This window comes from Barbus barbus, assembly GCF_936440315.1.
Source record: "Barbus barbus genome assembly, chromosome: 30".
NCBI classification, from domain to species: domain Eukaryota; kingdom Metazoa; phylum Chordata; class Actinopteri; order Cypriniformes; family Cyprinidae; genus Barbus; species Barbus barbus.
This window is the reverse complement of record NC_136758.1, coordinates 26,864,698-26,886,446: the sequence shown is the minus strand read 5'-3', so window position 1 is coordinate 26,886,446 and position 21,749 is coordinate 26,864,698. Positions and strand designations below refer to the sequence as shown.

General features: G+C 35.8%; 1 protein-coding gene across 1 annotated transcript; it reads left to right on the top strand.

The window, feature by feature from the left end:
* The first annotated feature begins 700 nt into the window (after positions 1–700).
* On the top strand, positions 701–20,680 carry cdc5l (CDC5 cell division cycle 5-like (S. pombe)). The gene is made up of 16 exons (XM_079386208.1): positions 701–927; positions 1,573–1,676; positions 1,819–1,980; positions 2,596–2,723; positions 2,801–2,900; positions 4,033–4,251; positions 4,353–4,497; positions 6,562–6,750; positions 6,831–6,979; positions 8,193–8,355; positions 8,468–8,632; positions 8,788–8,868; positions 10,734–10,976; positions 11,723–11,920; positions 16,110–16,322; positions 20,203–20,680. The coding sequence occupies exons 1-16, from the start codon at positions 883–885 to the stop codon at positions 20,305–20,307; spliced, it is 2,409 nt and encodes an 802-aa protein (XP_079242334.1). The 5' UTR covers positions 701–882; the 3' UTR covers positions 20,308–20,680.
* The last annotated feature ends 1,069 nt before the right edge of the window (positions 20,681–21,749 follow it).

Here is a 21,749-nt window from a genome sequence, read left to right as displayed (position 1 = left end):
AAATCGTTTGACTTTTTGAATATAATACTGATCAAATATAGTAAACACATAAATAAATCCATAATACATACTTTTTATTTTAAATGCATACATTTTATCACCAACACCCAATGAAAAATATCTAAACATGACAGTTTTTATTAACAAAATTAACAGTGTTCATCATGTTTTGTAAATATTTTTTAAGTTCTGTCCAAAAATGTATACCTTTGCCCCCCCCCCCCCCCCCCCCCCCCCAAAAAAAATGTTGTTGTTTTATTATTTAATTTTAAAATATAATTTTCTGGTCATATATGGTAGCTGGTTATTTTATTTCATGTTTATTTTTTAAGTTAGGATATTAGGTTATTATGTCAAGAACAATATACTTATTTAATTATAATATAATAATATAATTATTTTGTGAAATGTATAATAAACCATTTCAAATTTTACTTAAACTATGTATCTTACTATCTATCATTTGAAAGTGTTTATCATTGTATAAAGCAAACTTTTTCAAAAACAGTTTCAGTTTATTTATAATGCACAATTAAAACAACACCGTTTACCAAAGTATGGTACAATAAAAAAAAAAAATGATTTAACAAAAACAAGCGTTATAAGAAACATAGATACAAGCGATAGTGTTCAGCCTGTCAGTCGCGAGGGGCGCTATTGAGTTCCAGTGACACGACAGAGCTCGGGTGAATCAATAGAGGAAGAGCCCGTTTCCCACAGTTCTGTGCGGCCGCAGCCATCTCGGTTTCCTCATCTGCAGTTTAACGTGCTGCAGCTCAAACTCAACGTTTATTTCTCGGATTTCTATTTAATTTCACGTATTTGCGACACTAGAATTAGATTTTACAGCCCGGGCGCGTGTGAAGACTTTAAATCGCCAACATGCCGCGGATTATGATCAAAGGAGGCGTGTGGCGCAACACTGAGGTTTGTTTAGAGAAAACACACAATATTTCAGCATTAAAACTATTCATCTGTGCATTTCAGCTTCATATGATCTATATTTATTGGAATTGTACAAATATCTGCATTGCTGTGTTTTTATTTACATCTTAACGTTACGTTGATGCCTTCAGCTCGGCCTGAATATTATATATTTTTATGATTTATGTTTTTTATTGAGTGAATAAAATATCAAAAACATGCATGCCACACAATTTAGAGCGATTGATTGTTTTAAGCAAGATTATTAGTTAGACTGTGCATAAAGACTGACGTTGTACATCAAGATTGATGATATTTATATTTTAGTAATTGTTTTTCAAATATTAATATCATTTATTAAATTGCATGCGTATTAACTCGTGAAGCACATTTTATTTTTATTCATTATACATTGGTATTAAGTTTTTTTAAATGAGTTTTTCTGGAAATGACATGCATGTAAATATATTCTGTCACTGACACTGTTGTCTTCTTGATAGACAAATACTCTTGAGAGAACATTATTAGGCTCATATTTGTGTATTATGGAGGAAATGACTATTATTGAGTTTTGCTGAAGTTAGATTAGTCAAATGATCTGTTATCTGAGTCGAAGACATCTTTGTCTCTGATGTGATTTATTAACAGGATGAGATTCTCAAAGCAGCTGTAATGAAATATGGCAAAAATCAGTGGTCTCGAATCGCATCCCTGCTGCACCGCAAATCAGCCAAACAGTGTAAAGCCAGATGGTGAGTTTATATCATCTCAAAACCTAGTGATCGGCCTATCCGGACAGCGTTTTTCAGCATCATAGGTGCATTTGAATGTGCTGTGATGCCCAAATATGCAATCTCTTGATCATGTGTGTTTGTCATGATTTGTTTCTCACAGGTATGAGTGGCTGGACCCCAGCATCAAGAAAACAGAATGGTCACGTGAGGAAGAGGAGAAACTTCTTCACCTGGCCAAGCTGATGCCCACTCAGTGGAGGACAATCGCTCCCATCATCGGACGAACAGCTGCCCAGTGTCTGGAGCATTACGAGTATCTGCTGTATGTACAGTTTGATGCACTATAGAAACAACATGTAATTACTTTCACCGGTGAACTGTTTCTGTTTCCTCCACTGAATAAACAAACAAAGTAAATGCGACTTTATAACTCACAGTTCAGACATATTTCTCACAATTGTGAGATAAGCCAACATTATTCCTCCGAATTGGACTTTATAACTCGGAAATGTTTATATCTCTCAATTTTGAGATGAGTCACAATTGCGATAGCATGTAAACTCAAAGTTCTGCCTTTATTTCTCACAATTCTTGCAATTGCGAGTTTGTGTTTGTTATTGGCAATTATGCAATTCTGAGGAAAAGGTCAATTCTGAATTGCGAGGAGGAAAAGGCAGAATACTTTCGCAATTAAGAATTGTGAAATAAAAAAGTCTTTTTTTTTTATTAATTTAATCCTGTGGCGGTAACAGGCTTCTGTACTTTTGAAAAATAATGTGAAAAAACTATAAATCAATGTTAATTTTTCATAATCCAGTTTAATTCTAAATGTGTTGATCATATAATTCAAGTTCAGTGGAGTCATGTTTTCTTTTTGGATTTACATGCACCTTTTTGTAGATGAAGAATTATATTAATTTGTTCTTTATGATCATAGAGATAAAGCCGCCCAGAGAGAGAATGAAGATGATGTGGGCGATGACCCTCGCAAGCTTAAACCAGGAGAGATCGACCCAAACCCTGAGACCAAACCAGCCAGACCTGACCCTGTGGACATGGATGAAGGTGAGTGTCTAATGAAGCCCGTTTTAGCACTGCGATTGAAAAGACAACACGTGACATCCATAAACTTGCATGTGCAGATGAGCTGGAGATGCTGTCTGAAGCCAGAGCTCGACTGGCCAACACACAAGGCAAGAAGGCAAAGCGGAAAGCCAGAGAGAAACAGCTGGAGGAAGCGCGGTAAGATCTGGTCTCATAAGAACACTTTTAGGTCTCTGAGTACATTTTTGAAAGACTATACTACAATACTGTTCAAAAGTTTGGGGTCAGTAAATTTTCTTTCTTTTTTTTTATCCAGCAAGGATGCGGTAATTGATCAAAAGTGATAGTCTTATATTTCTATTTTGAACAAATGCTGTTCTTTTTAACATCTTATTCATTAAAGAATCTTGAAAAAAGTATCACATGTTCCAAAAAATATTAAGCAGCAAAACACTGATAATAATTCAGCATATTGATGATGAATCCGAATGATTTCTGAAGGGTGACACTGAAAGCTGGAGTAATGGCTGATGAAAATTCAGCTTTGCATTACAGGAGTAAACTGTATATTAAAATAGAACAGTTATTTTAAATTGCAATAATATATCACTATGACTTTTTTTTTCTGTATTTTTGATCAAATTAATGCATCCTTGGAAAGCAGAAGAGACTTTTTAAAAACATTAAAGGATTAGTTCACTTTCAAGTTAAAATTTCCTTATTTATTCACCTCCATGTCATCCAAGATGTTTATGTATTTCTTTCTTTTTCATCAAAAACCTTAATTTCTTTTCGACTGAAGAAAGAAATGCATAAACATCTTGGATGACATGGGGGTAAATTATAAGGAAATTTTAATTTGAAAGTGAACTAATCCTTTAAGGCCCAGTTTCATAGACAGGGTTTAGCCTAAGCCAGGATTAGGCCATAGTTCAATTAAGACATTTAAGTAATTTTTATAAACGTGCCTTAGAAAAAAATATTACTGGTGTGCATCTTGAGACAAAACAAAGGCACTGATATATTTTAAGATCAGTGCAAGTTTCTTTCAGCTGAAACAGCTCAGAATTTCATTTTAGTGTAGGGACTATGCTTAAGCCTTGTCTGTGAAACCGGGGGTACACATTTTACTGATCCAAACTTTTGAACAGCAGTGTGTATATATATTCATATATATTTCCATTTATGTATTTATATATTTAGCAGCTTGCCATTGACAGTGTCGTAATGAGCATTTTACTAGTTCTCAGTGTTGATCTCATTGAGTTGTTTATCAGAGGTTTTGATTATGAAGCCGTCCTCACTGTGTTCTCTCCGCTGTTTTCTGCAGTCGTCTGGCAGCACTTCAGAAGCGCAGGGAGCTGCGAGCTGCAGGCATCGACATCCAGAAGAAGCGCAAGAAGAAGAGAGGTGTCGACTATAATGCTGAGATCCCGTTTGAAAAGAAACCCGCGCAGGGCTTCTACGATACGTCCATGGAGCAGTATGATCCTTTGCAACCGGACTTCAAACGACTGCGCCAGCAGCATCTCGATGGAGAACTCAGGAAGTGAGCGGAGTCGTGTCAAACCTCCTGCTGCAGAGCTGCAGGTAGTTCAGGTTCCTGTATGGGTGTGCTTTTGATCACCCCTGTGCTTTTTTTGTATATAGTGAGAAGGAGGATCATGACCGAAAGAAGGACAGACAGAAGATCAAGAAGAAGAAGGAGTCCGATCTGCCCTCGGCCATCCTGCAGACCAGTGGAGTGTCAGAGTTCACAAAGAAGAGAAGCAAACTGGTGCTTCCGGCACCACAGGTCAGTTCTCACAAACTGTACTGCCTTAACCATGGTAAAAATCACCGGGACTTGAATCCTATAAACTGCATCGGAGCCAGTGCTGTTATTGTTTACTAAACCTATTAAAATGCTTTTTCGTTAATTGAAATAAAACTGAAATAAAATATGAATATTGGATAAAAAAACTTTAGAAAATAAATGAAAATTATTGCAGAAAAGTGACTAAATGAAATCAAAATAAATTCAATCTAAATAGAAATAAAAGACTAATAAAAATGACAAAAGCGCATAAAATTACTAATCATTAAAATGAAAATTTAAAATATAAAATTAAAAGCTAATTCAAAATATTAATAAATACTATAATACTAAAATAACACTGATCGCAACATGTTAAAGGTGCCATAGAATGAAAAACTGTCTTTACCCTGGCATATTTAAATAATAACAGTTCTGTACATGGAAATGACATACAGTGAGCCTCAAACACCATAGTTTCCTCCTTCATATGTAAATCTCGTGATTAAAAAAGACCACTGAAAAACAGGCGAATCAGAACATAACACCGACTGTGACGCAACAGTCGGGATCACTACGCCCCCAACATTTGCATAAACCCGCCCTTGTTCTAAGCCGGCCGAACCATCAGAAGCTCTGCAGGTATTGTAAATAAACAAGCGCGGACAACAGCGAAAATAACAAAATAGATTTTATGTTCCAGGCCGTGCAGGGGGTGTGAAGTGCAGGGATGGGTTGGTGTCTGTATTCAGAAAGGCACAGAAAGCAAATAACGCGAGCCACTAAAGGGACATGGTTAGCTCCTTGCTAGCGGTAGCCTGTTACAGTACATAAGATTTCACTCTCAGTAAGGAGAGATGAGGATGATGGCGAATGACTTACAGATCCAGAGCACCACTGACAAGCATCTGATCTTGTGAAATTTGTGGTAAGTACTGTTGCTCCATAATGTAAACATAGTTTGTGTGATCGCGTCTCTTGAAAGGGAAACTATAACGCGATCGATGGATCGTTCAAAAGCAGTTTCAATGCCTCGCATATTAATAACGGCTCCCTGATGCCCGCGTTTTATATACAGTATAATTACCCGACGATATAACTGCGAGAGAAAGTATTTAATTATATATTTTCCTCCCTGTGCTTCCTTCTTGCTGATGAGCCGTACTGTGAAACAGCCAATCAGAGCAGGGCTCAACATTGAGCAGCACTGTGAAACAGCCAATCAGATCAGAGCTCATTATTATTCATGACCCTGCCAAATAAGCCAATAACAGACCGTTTCATTCTAGGGAGAAATCCTAGGGTTGTAAATGGACATGTAAAATCGTTTCTGGAGATTTTTTGCCCTTACCTAAGCCACATACCTTCTGTGTAGATATCAGAGAACAATTTAAAATACTGTATCAATGCATTCTATGGCACCTTTAACCAAATAAAATAAATAGAAATAGAATATATATTTAAAAAAAAAGCAAAATTAGTAAAACTAAGGTTAAAAGCAAACCTGAAAATATGAAATTAAAAGAGAATTCTAAATATAGATGAGTATTATAATGGTAATAGTACTAAATTAACACTGATTGCAGCATGTTAACCAAATTAATCTAAATAGAAATAAAAACAAAAACGAATAGAAGTGACAAAAGCACAAATAATTACTACAACTTTAGAATTTAAAATGAAAACTGAAAATATAAAAGTAAAAGCTAATTCCAAATGTTAATTAAATATTAGTATATAAATAATACTAAACTAATTATCAACATATTAACAAAGTAAATTAGATCTCTCTCTCTCTTTATAAACAACAACTGACAAGCACACAAAATTACTCAAATTTGAACTGAAAATTCAAAACAGAAAATTAAAAGCTAATTCAAATATTGATAAATACTATAATAATATTATTTCCATAACACTGATCGCAACATGTTAATCACTCTGAACCACTCAAATGTGTTTTATGATAGTTATAATAATAGTTAGTAGTAGTTTAATATAGAAGTTGTGGTTAGTTTATTTTGAATAAACTGCATTTTACTGTTTTTTTTTTTTTCGTTTCAGATCTCTGACGCCGAGCTGGAGGAGGTTGTTAAACTGGGTCAGGCCAGTGAAATCGCCCGTCAGACCGCCGAAGAGTCTGGAATCACAAACTCGGCCTCTAGCGCTCTTCTGTCCGAATACAACGTGACCAATAACTCCATGGCCCTGCGCACACCCAGAACTCCAGCGGCACAGGACAAGATCCTGCAGGTTTGGTCCAGTTTCACGTACTTCCCAAACTGGCTGTTTTATATCCCGAGTCTCACTGCTCGGTTCTTTCACCTTAACAGGAAGCCCAGAACCTGATGGCGCTTACCAACGTGGACACTCCTCTTAAAGGAGGGCTGAACACCCCCCTGCATGAGAGCGACTTCTCTGGTGTCACACCACAGAGACAGGTGGTCCAGACGCCCAACACGGTGCTGTCTACACCCTTCAGGTACCCATCATGCATGAAAATATGCACTTTTACCTGAAAAATGTTGCTTGGAATGTTTGCTCTCATAGTCATTGACTTCTGTCTTCATAAATAATATGCCATATTAAAGCAATAATCCACTCAAGACTGGTTTACAAATGATTTTGTCAAGGTTCAGGGGTGTTGTAGAAATCACTGTGATGCATTGCATTAAATAATAGTTATGAATATAAATTAATAAACCAATTTCCCAGCCAGTAATACAGTTCATTACATTTAGGCTAGTTATGATTGGCCCACTTTCATTAATTGAAATAAAACTGAAATAATAATATAAATACTACAGTATTTTTTTTTTAATTGGGATTTTGCCTTTGGCAGTTAACCACAACAAACTGAAATAATACTAAAAGAAATATACAAAAATCCCCAAAACTCATAAAAATGACAAAAGCACAAATTACTAAAACTTTTACCTAAAATTAAAATATAAAAGCTAATTCAAAATTCAAAATATTGTCCAGCCTTAAGTAATATTTAATAATATATATTAATATTAATTAAGCCAATTTTCCACCCAGTAATAAGCTTATGATTGACACGTTAATATAGAATTCCAATTCCATTACAGCTTTTGGGTCAGTAAGATTGTATTTATTTATAATAAGGAAGTAATAATTTTAGTCAGCAAGAACTCATTAAATTGTTTAATAGTGACAGTAAAGGCATTTATGATGTTCCTAAGGATTTCTATTTAAAATAAATGCTGCTCTTTTGAACTTTTCAAAGAATCCTGAAGAAAAAGTATGTCAGTAAAAATATAAAGCTGTTTTCAACATTGCTAAAATAAACTGAAGTGTTAATGCAAATCAGAATATATGATTTATGAATATATAGAATGTATGATTTCTGATTAGAATGATCTTTGCATAACAAGAATAAATTACGCTATATAAATGTAATTTATTATTATTATTATAAATTACATTTTAAACTATTGAATGCACTTAAAGAAAACACTTATTTTAAGTTGTAATAAAATGTCACTATTACAGTTTTAATGTATTTTTGATCAAATAGGTGCAGCTTTGCAGAGCATAAGAGACTATTTTAAAAACATTACCAACCCTGACCCCAAACTTTTGAATATTAATATCTCATAATATTAAAGTATGTGCTAAATTTCAGGTTAATGAGCTGTGTGAATAATGACTTTATGCATATGGTTTCCCAGAACTCCCAGTCACGGAGCCGAGGGCATGACCCCTCACGGTGGGATGACTCCTAAACCCTCGGTGGGTGTGACCCCGGGCAGGACCCCGCTGCGGGACAAGCTCAACATCAACACAGAGGAGGGTGGTGTGGACTACAGCGACCCATCATTTGCCAAACACTTGGTGTGTAACGCCCATAATAATGAGCCTGACTTTGTCTGAGATTTAAACCATTTTGAGTGCATTTAATGCAGTTTTGATGCATTTATTTGAGCGTGTTTTCTGTTTGTTCCAGCAAAGGGAGTCCCGCGAGCAGCTCCGGCTGGGCTTGATGTCTCTTCCGATGCCCAAAAATGACTTTGAGATCGTTCTTCCCGAAAACGCTGAGAAAGAGCTGGAGGAAGCCGAGGTGGACGAGAGTTTCATGGAGGATGCGGCTGAGATAGAGCTGTGTAAACAGGTCAGTTAACCGGCAAACACCTCGGCCCGTCCGCTTCTAATGCAGCTTTCTGAGATCTGTAAATACAAGGCTGATGCTCAGGATCCAGAGGGTGCTGTGTTTAGTGTTTATATATTTGTTTTTGCGGAAATTTATCTTGTGTGACATTTCCACAGGCCGCCAGAGATGCCGAGAGGGAGAAGGAGCTGCGTCAGAGACACACATCAGTTCAGAGAGATTTACCAAGACCTTCAGAGGTGAGGAAATACACACACATCCTGTCCATTCTTACTTATCTATTGCAATAACTGTGCCCCAAAACTGTTGTATTTTGGTATTAATATACTGTTATAGTATTTATAATTTTTTTTTGTTTTTTCTTGTAGCGCATATTTTTCCCTTTTTTTTTTTTTTTTTTTAGTTTAATGTTTATTACTTTTTCTGTTTTAGTAATGCACTTTAGTAACTTAAGTAACTTGCTTTGGCTATGTAACCACCCAGATTGGCCCAAAGACGGGATCCAATTGGTGGGCGAAGGTATAATACGTGTAGGTCATTTACTTGCGCTTCTGCAAAGTTCACTTGATTAATCAGGATTTAGTTTAATTTTTAGTCTAGCTCCATGTTTAATCTGAATCCAGTTTCAAGTGATGATTAAATTGAGATTTATTGCCAGGTATATTTACACATACAAGGAATTTGGTTATAGTGACAGAAGCTCCACAGTGCAACAGAATGACAGCGATAATGACACAGATAATAAAAAGAATAATATACAAAATAGACAATGTGCAAACTAGCAAAAACACAATATATAATATAGACAATTATGTATGTACAGGTATATGTGCAAATTTGAAATGTAAATAAGTATGTGTGTTAAGTAAATAATGTTTAATAGTGTTGTGTGTTCCACGTTTATTGTCAAGTGTTCATGAGATGGATTGCTTGAGGGAAGAAACTGTTCCTGTGCCCGGTCGTTCCCGGTGCTCAGAGCTAGGGCTGGGCGATATATCGTACGTGATGATCATGCGCATCTCGTCAGTAAAGCCAGTTCTGTGATTAGCGGTAAATCTCCATCAGCTGCTTTCAGATGGAGCGGCATTTAATACACAGAGCCATAGATCACTGACAAGCTACGCAATATCAAGTTCATTATCGCAGATGAATCGCCTTCAATAATGAACTGGATATTGCATAGCTTGTCAGTGATCTATGGCTCTGTGTATTAAATGGCGCTTACTGATCATTGGGTATATACGATATACTGCCCAACTATACTCAGAGCTGTATTTAGGCTGTATTTCTAATTAAAAACTGATCACAAATATTGATTATGTATTAAGATATTTGATTAGTTTGAATATCCCATAGTTTCAATTTTTCGTTTATTAAGGACCCGGTATCGCTTAGGAATTCACTCGGCCGTTTATTGAACCCACGAACACAAGCTCACCACTTCTGGACTTACTCAGAGTGATTGTAATACCTTTAAGGATGCTGCTCCCTGCTAGCAAATAACTGCAACTTGTTAAGTCAGTGACAGTCAGAAATCAGAAGCCGTAGTGGTGTGCCCCATGGTCCATGCACTGGTACTTCAGTATGATCTATTCTGGACGCAGATTTGCGGAAACGCCAAACTGCACTTAAATCAGTATTTGAAAAATAATGTGTTTTTTGAACATTAAAGCATGTCAACATAGTCTGTTACTCCAAATGCACAAAATAATGATCTTTAAAATAGTTTCATGTGACCCCTTTAAACTTTCATTTAGTTGCCAAGACAATATTTCTAACTTTTCTTTTTTTTTCTTTTTGTGTATGTTTGTAATTTATTTATTTTTTTATGTCAGGTTTATTTCAATTTACATCTTTTGTATTGTAGTTTAATGGTGGTAACGCTCCCACATACTTGTATTGCAGAGTAAAGTAATATGGGGCAGAACTTGATTATTTGATGCAATGTGTAAGACAAGACATTCTAGACTAGTTATGGTGCTCATAGTGAAGTTATACAAATAAAGAAACGGTACATTTTTATAGTTTAAAGGGATGTACTCTACTATGACATGAAGTCTAAACTAATGCTGCTGTGTGTGTGTGTGTGTGTGTGTGTGTTCAGGTGAATGAGACTATACTCCGGCCTCATAATGTGGAGCCGCCGCTGACGGACCTGCAGCAGGCTGAAGAACTCATAAAGAAAGAAATTATCACCATGATCCACTTCGACTGTCTGCATCACCCCTTCAGTGACGCCCAGGCCAAGAAGGGGAAAGGAATAGGATCCAGCTCCAACAACGGCGAGCACATCGCTTTCCTTGAGAAAACCCCCTACGAAAAGGTCTCGGAGGAAGAGCTCAAAAAGGTTTGCTGCTTTTAATTGTTAGACCCCCACTTTATCATGTAGGAGAATCTGAGTGTGATTTATTCTAAAATGATATGATTAAATGATATGTGGTCATACGCAGATTGCTGGAGAGGTCATTCAAATTCTGAGTGAATCTCTGGAGGTTTTATTATTCTGCAGGTACAGATTCAGTGTGGCCTGGCAATTATTTGCAAGAGTGACATTTAGAAATGTCCAGGTCATATTTTTGCATAATGAGAAAATATTTAAGAAAATCATGCCTTTTTAGGACAATTAAGATGCACTGTGGCTTTATTCCAAGCATCTTACTGCTTACTAAAGCAGTAAGATTATTATTTTGAGGATCACTTAATATGTGGATTATTTCTTTGATTTAATCTTATTTTTTATAGAGAAAAATTATCTACATGCAATTGATAATGAAAAGTGTTAATTTTGTTTTATTGAAAAGCAGGCTGCAACAACTAATCAATTTGTATATATTTTAATACTTAATATAAAAACTAAATGCTAAACAGTGAATTACATTTAAGAGCACTAATATGAATTAGAACTAACTGTTTCTTATACAGCTAATCCATAATAAACAATAAATATTATGTAACAAAAACATTTAAGTAATTTAAATAAGAGCTTTTTGCTTGCTGATAGATTGAGTTTGGTTCTCTTCGGTCATAAAGTGCATGACTCTTTATATTCAAACCTGATGCATCCGCTGGCTCACGCCGTGTGTGTTTGATCAGGCTGGAGAGCTGCTGGCTCAGGAGATGGAGGTGGTGAAGCATGGGATGGGTCATGGAGATCTGTCTATGGAGGCGTATAACCAGGTATGGGAGGAGTGTTACAGTCAGGTCCTGTACCTGCACGGACAGAGCCGCTACACCCGAGCCAATCTGGCCAGCAAGAAGGACAGAATCGAGTCTGTGGAGAAGAAACTGGAGGTAAGATCATCAGAAACATCTCTGTGTTCTGCACACTTCCTTTGCGTCCAGTAGATGGAAGTGTTTAGCTAATAGAAGCGTATGTTCAGGGTTCTGGTAAAAACCCTGGTATAAATATATTATTTATATTTTATTTTTATTTACTTATTCTTATTTTTAAGATTAACTAGTTTTTTATATATTTGTTTTATTTACATTTTTTTTCTAATTTTTATTATTTTAAATGTATTTCTTAATGTATTTTTGTTTGTTTGGTTTTGGTGGGTACTTAATTTTATTATTCAATATTCATATGTTCAGTAATGTTCGAGTCATTGGTAAAAGCACCAAATTATTTTATTTCTTTTACCCCTGGTTTCACAAACAAGGTTTAAGCCTAGTCCTGGACTAAAATGTAAGTCTAAGCTGTTTCAACTGAAATAAACTTGCACTGACTGAATTTAAAATATATCAGTGCCTTTGGTTTGTCTCAAGATGCACCCCAGTAATGTTTTTTTTCTAAGCATGTTTATAAAATTACTTAACTGTCCTAATTGAATTATGGCCTAATCCTGGTTTAGTCTAAACTAGGGCTGTATACCTTGGAGAACCTGGCGATACGATACATACCTCGATACACAGGTCACGATTCGATACGTACCTCGATACAGAGCTGTCTCGATACGATTTGATACAATGTGACACGATTCGATACGATTCAATAAAAATACATGGGCCAGAGCCAATTAGTTAATGCTGAACACATTTACTCAACAAACAGAACTCTGAATTTATTGAAGACAAAAGTCCATTATAACAAAGTGCATTTTGCTTAAATATTTGCAACTTTAAGTGCTCTGATTGTACACAAATTGTATTAATCTGGAAATTACCACAAGTCAACATTTAACTTTCCAAGGGTACAGTCTGAGCTCACACAAGCACAAAATCTTCTTCTTGTTATTCTTAACTTATTAAATCTTCTTATAATTCTTTTTTGTGACACCATGTACTGCCATAACATATTTCACTATGAAATCACTTAAATGCTACATCTTGCTTTAACATTTTCCATGAGTTTTTTTTAAACTCGCGGGCGCCGCTGCGCCCCCTAATGGCTGGGCGGAGTATCGATACTAAGGGCTAGAATATCGATACTGTATCTTTTTTTATTATATCGGTATGTATCTAAGAATCGATATTTTGAGCACACCCCTAGTCTAAACCCTGTCTGTGAAACCGGGCCTTAGTGTATTAGTCTGTTAATTCCGACCTGTTCTTGGTGCTCTTAAGTCAGTGAGGTGTATTTTTTTTTTTTTTTTTTTTTTTCTGAACTTTTTATTTTTATTTCAATTTTTTTTTTATTTCAATTTTTTTCAACTTTTTATTTTTTCATTAGTGTTGTTGTGTTTTTTTTTTTTTTTTTTTTTTTTTTTTTTTTTTTTTATTGGTTGGGTTTTTTTTGTTTGTTTGATTTTGGTGGGTGCTTCATTCTTTGTGTGTGTTCAGTAATGTTCAAGGTTTTGGTAAAATCACTTGAGTATCTTACTGCTTTTAGTATAACAGATGGATAATTCCGATCAATTCTTAGTGTTCTTAAAAGTCGTTCAGTGTGTTAACCTCATAATTAACCAGCCAAGATAAACTGCAATAAATCCGTTAATTCTGTAATAAAACTCCTGGGCATTCATGCTTGGTTTAACACAAACCGTTGCCTCCAGTAAGACAGCCAGTGTCCTGCAGTTTTGGGACGTGCACATGTGCAGAGCTTCAGTTCATTAGGACATCCCCCATTTGACACAGGCTGCATTTGTGTTCGTGCGTCCCGGCTGGGAACGTGTGGCGGAAACTTGGAGTCCATTCACACAGCAGCACGTTCAGAGAGGCAGGAGTTTGTTCCTGCAGGAAGTGGCTCTCATTCAGAGAATTGCCAGGATTTATGCCGCCAGAATCTGCACAGCACATTTATCAACAGACCTCAGCTGGAGTCTCACACACACACACACACACACACGGATTTAGAGAGAGTGCGCTATTTTTTTTAGAGAGAGAGTGCGCTACTTTCCCCCCATTATTTGTAAACTTTTTTTTTTTTTATCTAAATAATATAGGTACAATAAAATAAATGCAAATTAAGAATAGAAGTTTTATTTTTGTGTGTGTGATTGATTTATATATACATAAATATATACACACACAGTATATATTACTTTTATGTACTTATTTTATATATTTGCATTTATTTAGTCGCAGAACGTCTTTACGATCACATCAAACAGGAGACATTTCAGACACACTCCACTTCACTTCAGCGGCAGGCGTGAGTCAAACAGCTTGGAAACTGTACTGTGCTAGTAGCGTGTGCTCTTCAATACACTCACAAAGGTGCCGGCGCGCGCATAGTCTGTATCATTTCATATGAAATCACGAAAGACACTACAATGCAGTGTCGTGATCAGTTAAGGCATGATGTTACCAAAAAGGTGATTTAAAGCTGCCATAAAACTGTGCATGCAATAATGTTATATATGTCTCTGAAATGGTTTTCAAAACTGTCTCGGAGCAGCCCAGCACTGTCTCCCTCATCTAATACACTTGATTCAACTCGTCAGCTCATTAGAACAGACTGAAATGGGTCAGAAAAGGTAGCGTTGAGAGAAAATACGATGTGTGTCAGATCCGCCATCCGCATCATGTTCAGCAGCGGCAGCTCTTAAAGAAACAGAAGCCAAAACAACCTAATAACCAGCTGCTGTGATGTGTGTTCATCAAGAACAAAAGAAAGAGGAAATCTATAACTTTTATAGTTTTAAGGATTCATCTGTATTTAGTTTAGAATTTAGTGTTTGATAACTTTATTCAATTCCTGTATATTTCTGCAGAGGGGCACAGGTAGCCTAGATAAATGACATTTATTATAATGGGTTTAAGTGAAGGTTGTTTTAAGTTCACTTAAATTAGAAGTTATTTTTAAAGTCTAATAAATGTTAAAATTAAAAGCTCTTAATTCTAAAGTTGAATGGCTATAGTCAATGGTTATTAAACAGATATTAAAAATATACTGTCTTTGTTGTTTGTACATTAATTTGAAGATTGAAAGTATTGCAATATAAAAGTATTTTTAAAAACTTTAATGCGAAGTGGGATTAATTGCGATTAATTACAGAAAAATGTGCGTTTTTTTTTTTTTTTTTTGACAGCACTATATATTTATATATTTTTTTCCCGATTAATAAAATTATATATCTTTTATATCAGATATAAAATGTTACACACAATTTTATTAAACGGATTTTTTTTTAATTCAGTGATTTTTATTTAATTTTTTTATGTATTCATACCTTCAGTTAATCAGCTGCTGTATATTTGAAGCTGATCTGCATTGGCTGACAGTCATGCGTTTCCTGCTGTTGTCTGGACGTCCTGCTCTCGCTGGTCTCTCATCGTCTCGACTCGTCTGAGATGTTTTACCCAAAGAAGTGCCTAGTCAGGACTTTCAGCTGGCAGTGGGACACTTACTGGAAAACGCCAGGCGCTCGAATGAAAACAGATCCATTATAATTGCATAATGGTTTGTTAAAGGCCAAAGACGTGGCGTGTGTTTCTGAGGCCTGTGTTGACATTGGAGGTTTATTGTTTTTGTTTCCATCTCATAACTTTGTAGAATTCACTGCTTTTTTGCATGTCACACATGATTGCAAAATTGAACGTCTGAAAATAGTTTACGTTTGCGATGGTTTCAATATTTGGTGGTGCCAGTGTCTGAAGGCAAAATTGAATCCTGGTTTTTCTCAGACCTCCCATCACAACATGACAAGAACAAGAGCTGAAATGAAATGTTTAAATTGAGCAGAGATTAAATGTTGTTTTAGTTATTTTTATATTTCATTTATTGTTGTTTTTTTTATCCTTTACTTTTTTGGCTAGGGATGTAATTTCTTTGTATATGTATATATTTGGATTTCGTGAGTACCTCATTTTTGTATTTTTTGTATATTCATTAATATTGTCTTACCTCATCCATTTTCTGTTTCTGTTTCAACTAATTAAGTCTGGCATCAGTGCAGAAAAGGTTTCATTTAAAAAAACAAGTTCAAAACAAACTAACAAGCAACAGGTAGTTCAGACTCTGAATTATGAGTGAATAAACCACGTGCAAAGTCATTGTAATTGTGTTTGTAACGTTCCTCTCACTTTGTGTTGATGACAGATCAACAGAGGTCACATGACCACAGAAGCCAAGCGTGCAGCGAAGATGGAGAAGAAGATGAAGATTCTGTTGGGCGGCTATCAGTCGAGGGCGATGGGTCTGCTCAAGCAGCTCAGTGAACTCTGGGATCAGGTGGAACAGGCCCACATGGAGCTCCACACCTTCCAGGAGCTGAAGAAACAGGAAGACTTCGCCATTCCACGCAGACAGGAGGTAAACAGCTTTAACTCTGTTAGATGTTTGTGTCCATGATAACGAATTAGTTTAAAGTGTCAAATTTTGGCTATATAATAAATTAACACTCATACACGTAATGATAATTTATGTGATTAAAAGTGTGTTGTATATGTATATATTTTGTATGTCTATTTTTTGATCCTGTCTTTTTTTTTCCCCCAATATATATATATATATATATATGCACGCACACAATATTGCCAAAAGTATTGGGCCAGCCCCTTCTAATGAACATGTTTGACTACTTTAGTCATTTCTATGAGTACAAATCTTAATGTTTAAGCTTATAATGATATTCTAGGGAATTATGTGCTTCGAATTATATAGCAACAGTTTGGACAGAACCCTTTTCTATTCTAACATGACAGTGTCTCTGTGTATAAGACACGGTTCAAAAAGACATGATTGATTGAGTCAGTGTGGAAGAACTTGACTGGTCTGCAGAAAGACAAGTCCTGATCCCAGCTGAACACCTCTGGTGTGACTTTATATGCAGACCTTGAGCCAAAAACTCATCACCAAACACCAATGACTTGTACATAAGGGTACTGTTATTTTAGACACGTCCAAAACTGGTGCAACAGAGATGGAAATACAATTTTTAAATACATGAATTCTGTTTTGTTAGTGCCTTTTTCTGTTCTAGAGAAGGGGGTGTCCCAACACTTTTGTCCTTATAGTGTCTATACAAGTCATTGGTGTTTGCTGATGAGTATGTCGTATGCTTAATCGACCATATCTAGCTTTTATCGCTTATCGACAATTAATCCAAGATTTGTACTCATAGAAATGTGTTCATTAGAAGGGGGTGACCCAATACTTTTGGCAATATAGTGTATATATAAATATAAAAAAAATTCCTGCATTCCAATTAATATCAAACTGCAGTTGGTACAGCTAACTAACACAATAAAAGAAAAACATTATTTAAGGAAATTAATAAAAACCGAGAACAAAAAGTGAAACTTTCATATATTCTAGCTTCATTACATGTAAAGGTTTTTTTTTTTTTTTATGTTTAGAGCTTACAGCTCATGAGAGTAAAAAATCCAATATCTCAAAATATTAGATGATTTTCTAAGATCAATCAAAACAAGGATTTGCAAAACAGAAAAGTTCAAGTTCTTTAAAGTATGTTCATTTATGCACTCAATACTTGGTCGGGGCTCCTTTAGCACAAACTCAGTGAGGTGAGGCATGGAGGCGATCAGCCTGTGGCACTATTGAGCTTTCAGCTCGTCTGGATTGTAGGATCGACCATTTCTCATCCTCTTCAAAATATCCCATAGATTCCAAATGGGGTTCAGGTCAGGCATGTTGGCTGGCCAATCAAGCACAGTAATATCATGGTCAGCAAACCACTTGGAAGTGGTTTTGTACTGTGGACAAGTGTTAAAGTCCTGCTGGAAAAAGAAATCAGCATCTCCATAAAGCTTGTCAGCAGCTGGAAGCATAAAGTGCTCCAAAATCTTCTGGTAGATGGCTGCATTGACTTTGGACTTGATAAAGCACAGTGGACCAACACCAGCAGACATCACGGCACCCCAAATCCTCTCTGACTTTGGAAACATCACAATGGACTTCAAGCAGCTTGGTCTCTGTGCTTCTCCAGTCTGACTCCAGACATTGATTTCCACATGAAATGCAAAATTTACTTTTATCTGAAAAGAGGACTTTGCAGCACTGAGCAGCAGTCCAGTTCTTTTTCCTCTTTAGTCCAGGTAAGATGCTTCTGATGTTGTCTCTGGTTCAGAAGTGGCTTGGTAGCCCTTTTCCTGGAGACGTCTGAGCGTGGTGACTCTTGATGCACTGACTCCAGCTTCAGTCCATTCCTTGTGAAGCTCTACCAAGTGTTTGAATCAGCTTTGCTTGACAGTATTCTCAAGCTTGCGGTCATCCCTGTTGCTTGTGCACCTTTTCCTACCCAAATTCTTCCTTCCAGTCAACTTTGCATTTAATATGCTTTGATACAGCTCTCCGTAAACAGCCACAGCTTTCAGTAATGACCCTCTGCGACTTACCCTCTTTGTGGAGGGTGTCAGTGATCGTCTTCTGGACCATTGCCCAGTCAGCAGGATGTCATTTAATGAAACTCAAATGAAAATTTTTTATATTTTGAGATGCTGGATTTTTGACTTTCATGACCTATAAGCTCTAATCATTCAAATTAAACCAAAAAAAACAAAAACAAATTTTTTTGAGATGCACCTGTGTGTGTATGTATATATATGTATGTATATGTATACAGTTTTTGGGAGTAACTGGTTACATGTAACGGAATTACGTAATTTAATTACAAAATAAAAGTAATTGTAATCAGTTACAGTTACTGAGGAAAAATGTGTAATTAAATTAGTTATGAAAATGTTAAGAGTACAAGGATTACAGGGAGTTACATCTGCTTTTTTTCACACACTCCCACATACAGATTTAACTGATTTATTAAATTGCAGTGACTGCTCTAAAATATGAAACCAATGTTTCAGGAGTTTAGAACATGCTTCGATATCTTTTATTTCCTATATAGGTTTATGTATTTTCATTTTTTAAAGATGAACTGTTTCCAGTGTTTCCCGTCATAGCTATGCAACGATTTGATTTCAATAGCAAATCAAATATTTCTTATGATTTTATATGTATTTAACCTCAGAATAATCTCAAAGTCTGATTTTGTGGTGGCTGTCCTTCAAAGGGGACATTGATCTTCCACAAGTTGGTATGATTATTTAGGGTCTTCATGAACGGTCTGCAACATACTTTGGTTAAAATTGCTCAGTGGTCGCGTAAAACCACCCTTTTTACCTTACTCTGTTCACAGCGACTCATTTTGGGGCATGTCCCTTTAAATACTAATGAACTCTGCTTACCCACCCCTTTCTTCTGTGGAAGAACAAAGGCGATTTGCAAATAATCATAAAAAATTATAAAGTGTGAGATTTACTACGAACAATGGGTACTGATCTATCCTTGAGTTTTAACTTTTGAACAAATCCTGCCTTGTTTAGAAAGCAGTCTGAAGTAAAATTATTTGCGCAGACATAAACGAATTTAGATGTATTCGGTGGCGCATTACCATTAAAAACAAAACTAATGCACTGCGTCCTCAGTGGCTCTAATATCAGGAGAAAATTGAGATTATGTTCTTCTAAATCACAAAACTACAAAACACCTGCATTGCTTACAAGACATTGTTGCTACAGCTGACAGATTATGGATTTCATATAACTGGCTGAGGGCGAAAATATGCTAATATTGGACAGTACTTCAGCAGTTGTGGGCGGGGCCTGAGCAATATGACATCATATTGCTCAGAAAATCAAAATGGCTTGATAATTGAGACTGTTTAGGATTTTGGGGTATTAAAAAAAAAAAAAGAGTGAATGGATTTTTATCATTGTAGGTGGTTGTCTCCACACACTGCTAAAATACAATATAATCTTAATTCAAGTGATGAAGGATTTCGAAAGTCTGACCGTAATCAGCGTTGAGTACTAATGTATGGTTTACATGTTTGAAAATGATAAACAGTTAAACATTACAAATTTAGAAAAGTAATCCAATGTAATCACTTACATTAATAAGTAATTGAAAAGTTACACTACTTATTACATTTTAAGTAGGGTAACTTGTAATCTGTAAGCAATATGACATTTACATTTCCAAAGTATCCTTCCCAACACTGTGTATATGTATATGTATTTTATATGTTATCTATATGCTTTACTGTTAATATTGTTTTTTTTTCCTGCTACAAACCAGTAAATAGACCAAAAAACAAACAACAAAATCAATTACAACATTCCAAGTTTCTACTATTCTACATCACTTATATCAACACTTTGTGGTTTCTGTCCAGGCCCTGAGAGAGGACGTCCAGAGACAGCAGGACAGAGAAAAAGAGCTGCAGCAGAGATTCGCTGACCTGCTGCTGGAGAAACAGACGCTCTCACAGAAGTTCTGAGCGGGACGTTTCTATCCTGAGCATCTCTGATCTCCTGAAGAGCGTACAGTGCTCATGAACTTCAGCATGCTTTACTGTCTGGATCCTTGTGTTTCTGCTGTAATAACTGCTTTCAGCTTCGTAATGTTGACTTCACGAGGACCGCCGGGATCTCATTCATACAGCGTTTTTGTTTTTAAACATGTTTTTCATATTGACCTTGTAAGTGTAAATATAGTCTGCTTTGCAGTATGGATATTCCATGTCAAGCTATTTTTATGTTTGTGCTGAATATGAGAAGCTCCTTTTCAGGTGTAAGTTGGAATAATGAGTGGCATTGACATTGTACATCATTTACAAAATAAATCATCAGCGCTTATTCGATCTGAGCTTTGAATGTCTCTCTCAGTGAAGGATTGGAAAGAAAGGTACAATAACTTCATACACAACATTACATTAAAACAATGAACAGTGTTAATTTTACTTAATTTTTATTAACATGAACAAAGAGTACTATGGTATAATGAATTTAATCATGAATATATAAAAATTATAATGAATATAAAATGTATATAAAGTCCAGTGGCAATATGTACAATTTACAACAAACCCTCATATATGTTTTTGTGTGTATCTATATGGTTATTGTATATTTTATGCTGAAAAAAATATATAAAACCAATTTTTTTTATTAAATTAATATATATATATATATATTTTTTTTTTTTGCTAATGTTGACAAAGATTTAGAAAATGCGTTATGCATTTAGCAGATGCTTTAATCCACAGCGACTTGCAAAAGAGCAGCAAAAAAAAAAGGAAAAGTGTGAACAATATTTGTCATAATGGCAGGTTTATTAACTAGATTAGAAAACATGCTGGAAATGCATACATTTTACTAAGTTACTGGTACTTCATAAAATCTAAAATAAAAACCCCCGGCCGCTTTAAACATGTTGAGACTTCAAACATGATGAGAAAAGTGTGTGAAGAGAAAAGATCCTGATGAATCACATTCACACGTTTATAAGAGTCCAGACACATTCTGGGGTTTATATTTGATAAATAGGTGCTGATGTCTCATGATCAGTTCAGGTTCTCTGCTTGTTTTCTTTAATAAGCGGCTGTTTTTGCTGAAATGAACATGAAAGAATCCCGAATGAACTGTGACTGTGTTCTTCTGCTCTTGAGGGCCGTGAACTCCACGCACTTCATGTTCACTTCATGCAATCCAACATTTCTTCACTTTTAAGTCCCATTGTTTGACAAGATTGAAAAATCTCGAGGAAGACTTTGAGTTGTTTTGGACGTGAACTGGTCCGAATGAAAGCGCTGTGATTGGAAACAGTTCTGTCTGGAAACGGCACAACGCTATCAGATGTCTGTGAGACGCAGCGTTTGTCTGAATGCCATTGTTTTCAAAAGCTTTTAATAAATGTAGTGCCGTGTGGAGGGCACAGAAA

Coding starts and splice junctions, on each gene's coding strand:
- cdc5l (XM_079386208.1), top strand. CDS start 883: ATGCCGCGGATTATGATCAAAGGAGGCGTGTGGCGCAACACTGAG. Junction 4,498..6,561: donor TGGTGCTTCCGGCACCACAG/GTCAGTTCTCAC, acceptor TTTTCGTTTCAG/ATCTCTGACGCCGAGCTGGA. Junction 8,633..8,787: donor AGATAGAGCTGTGTAAACAG/GTCAGTTAACCG, acceptor ACATTTCCACAG/GCCGCCAGAGATGCCGAGAG.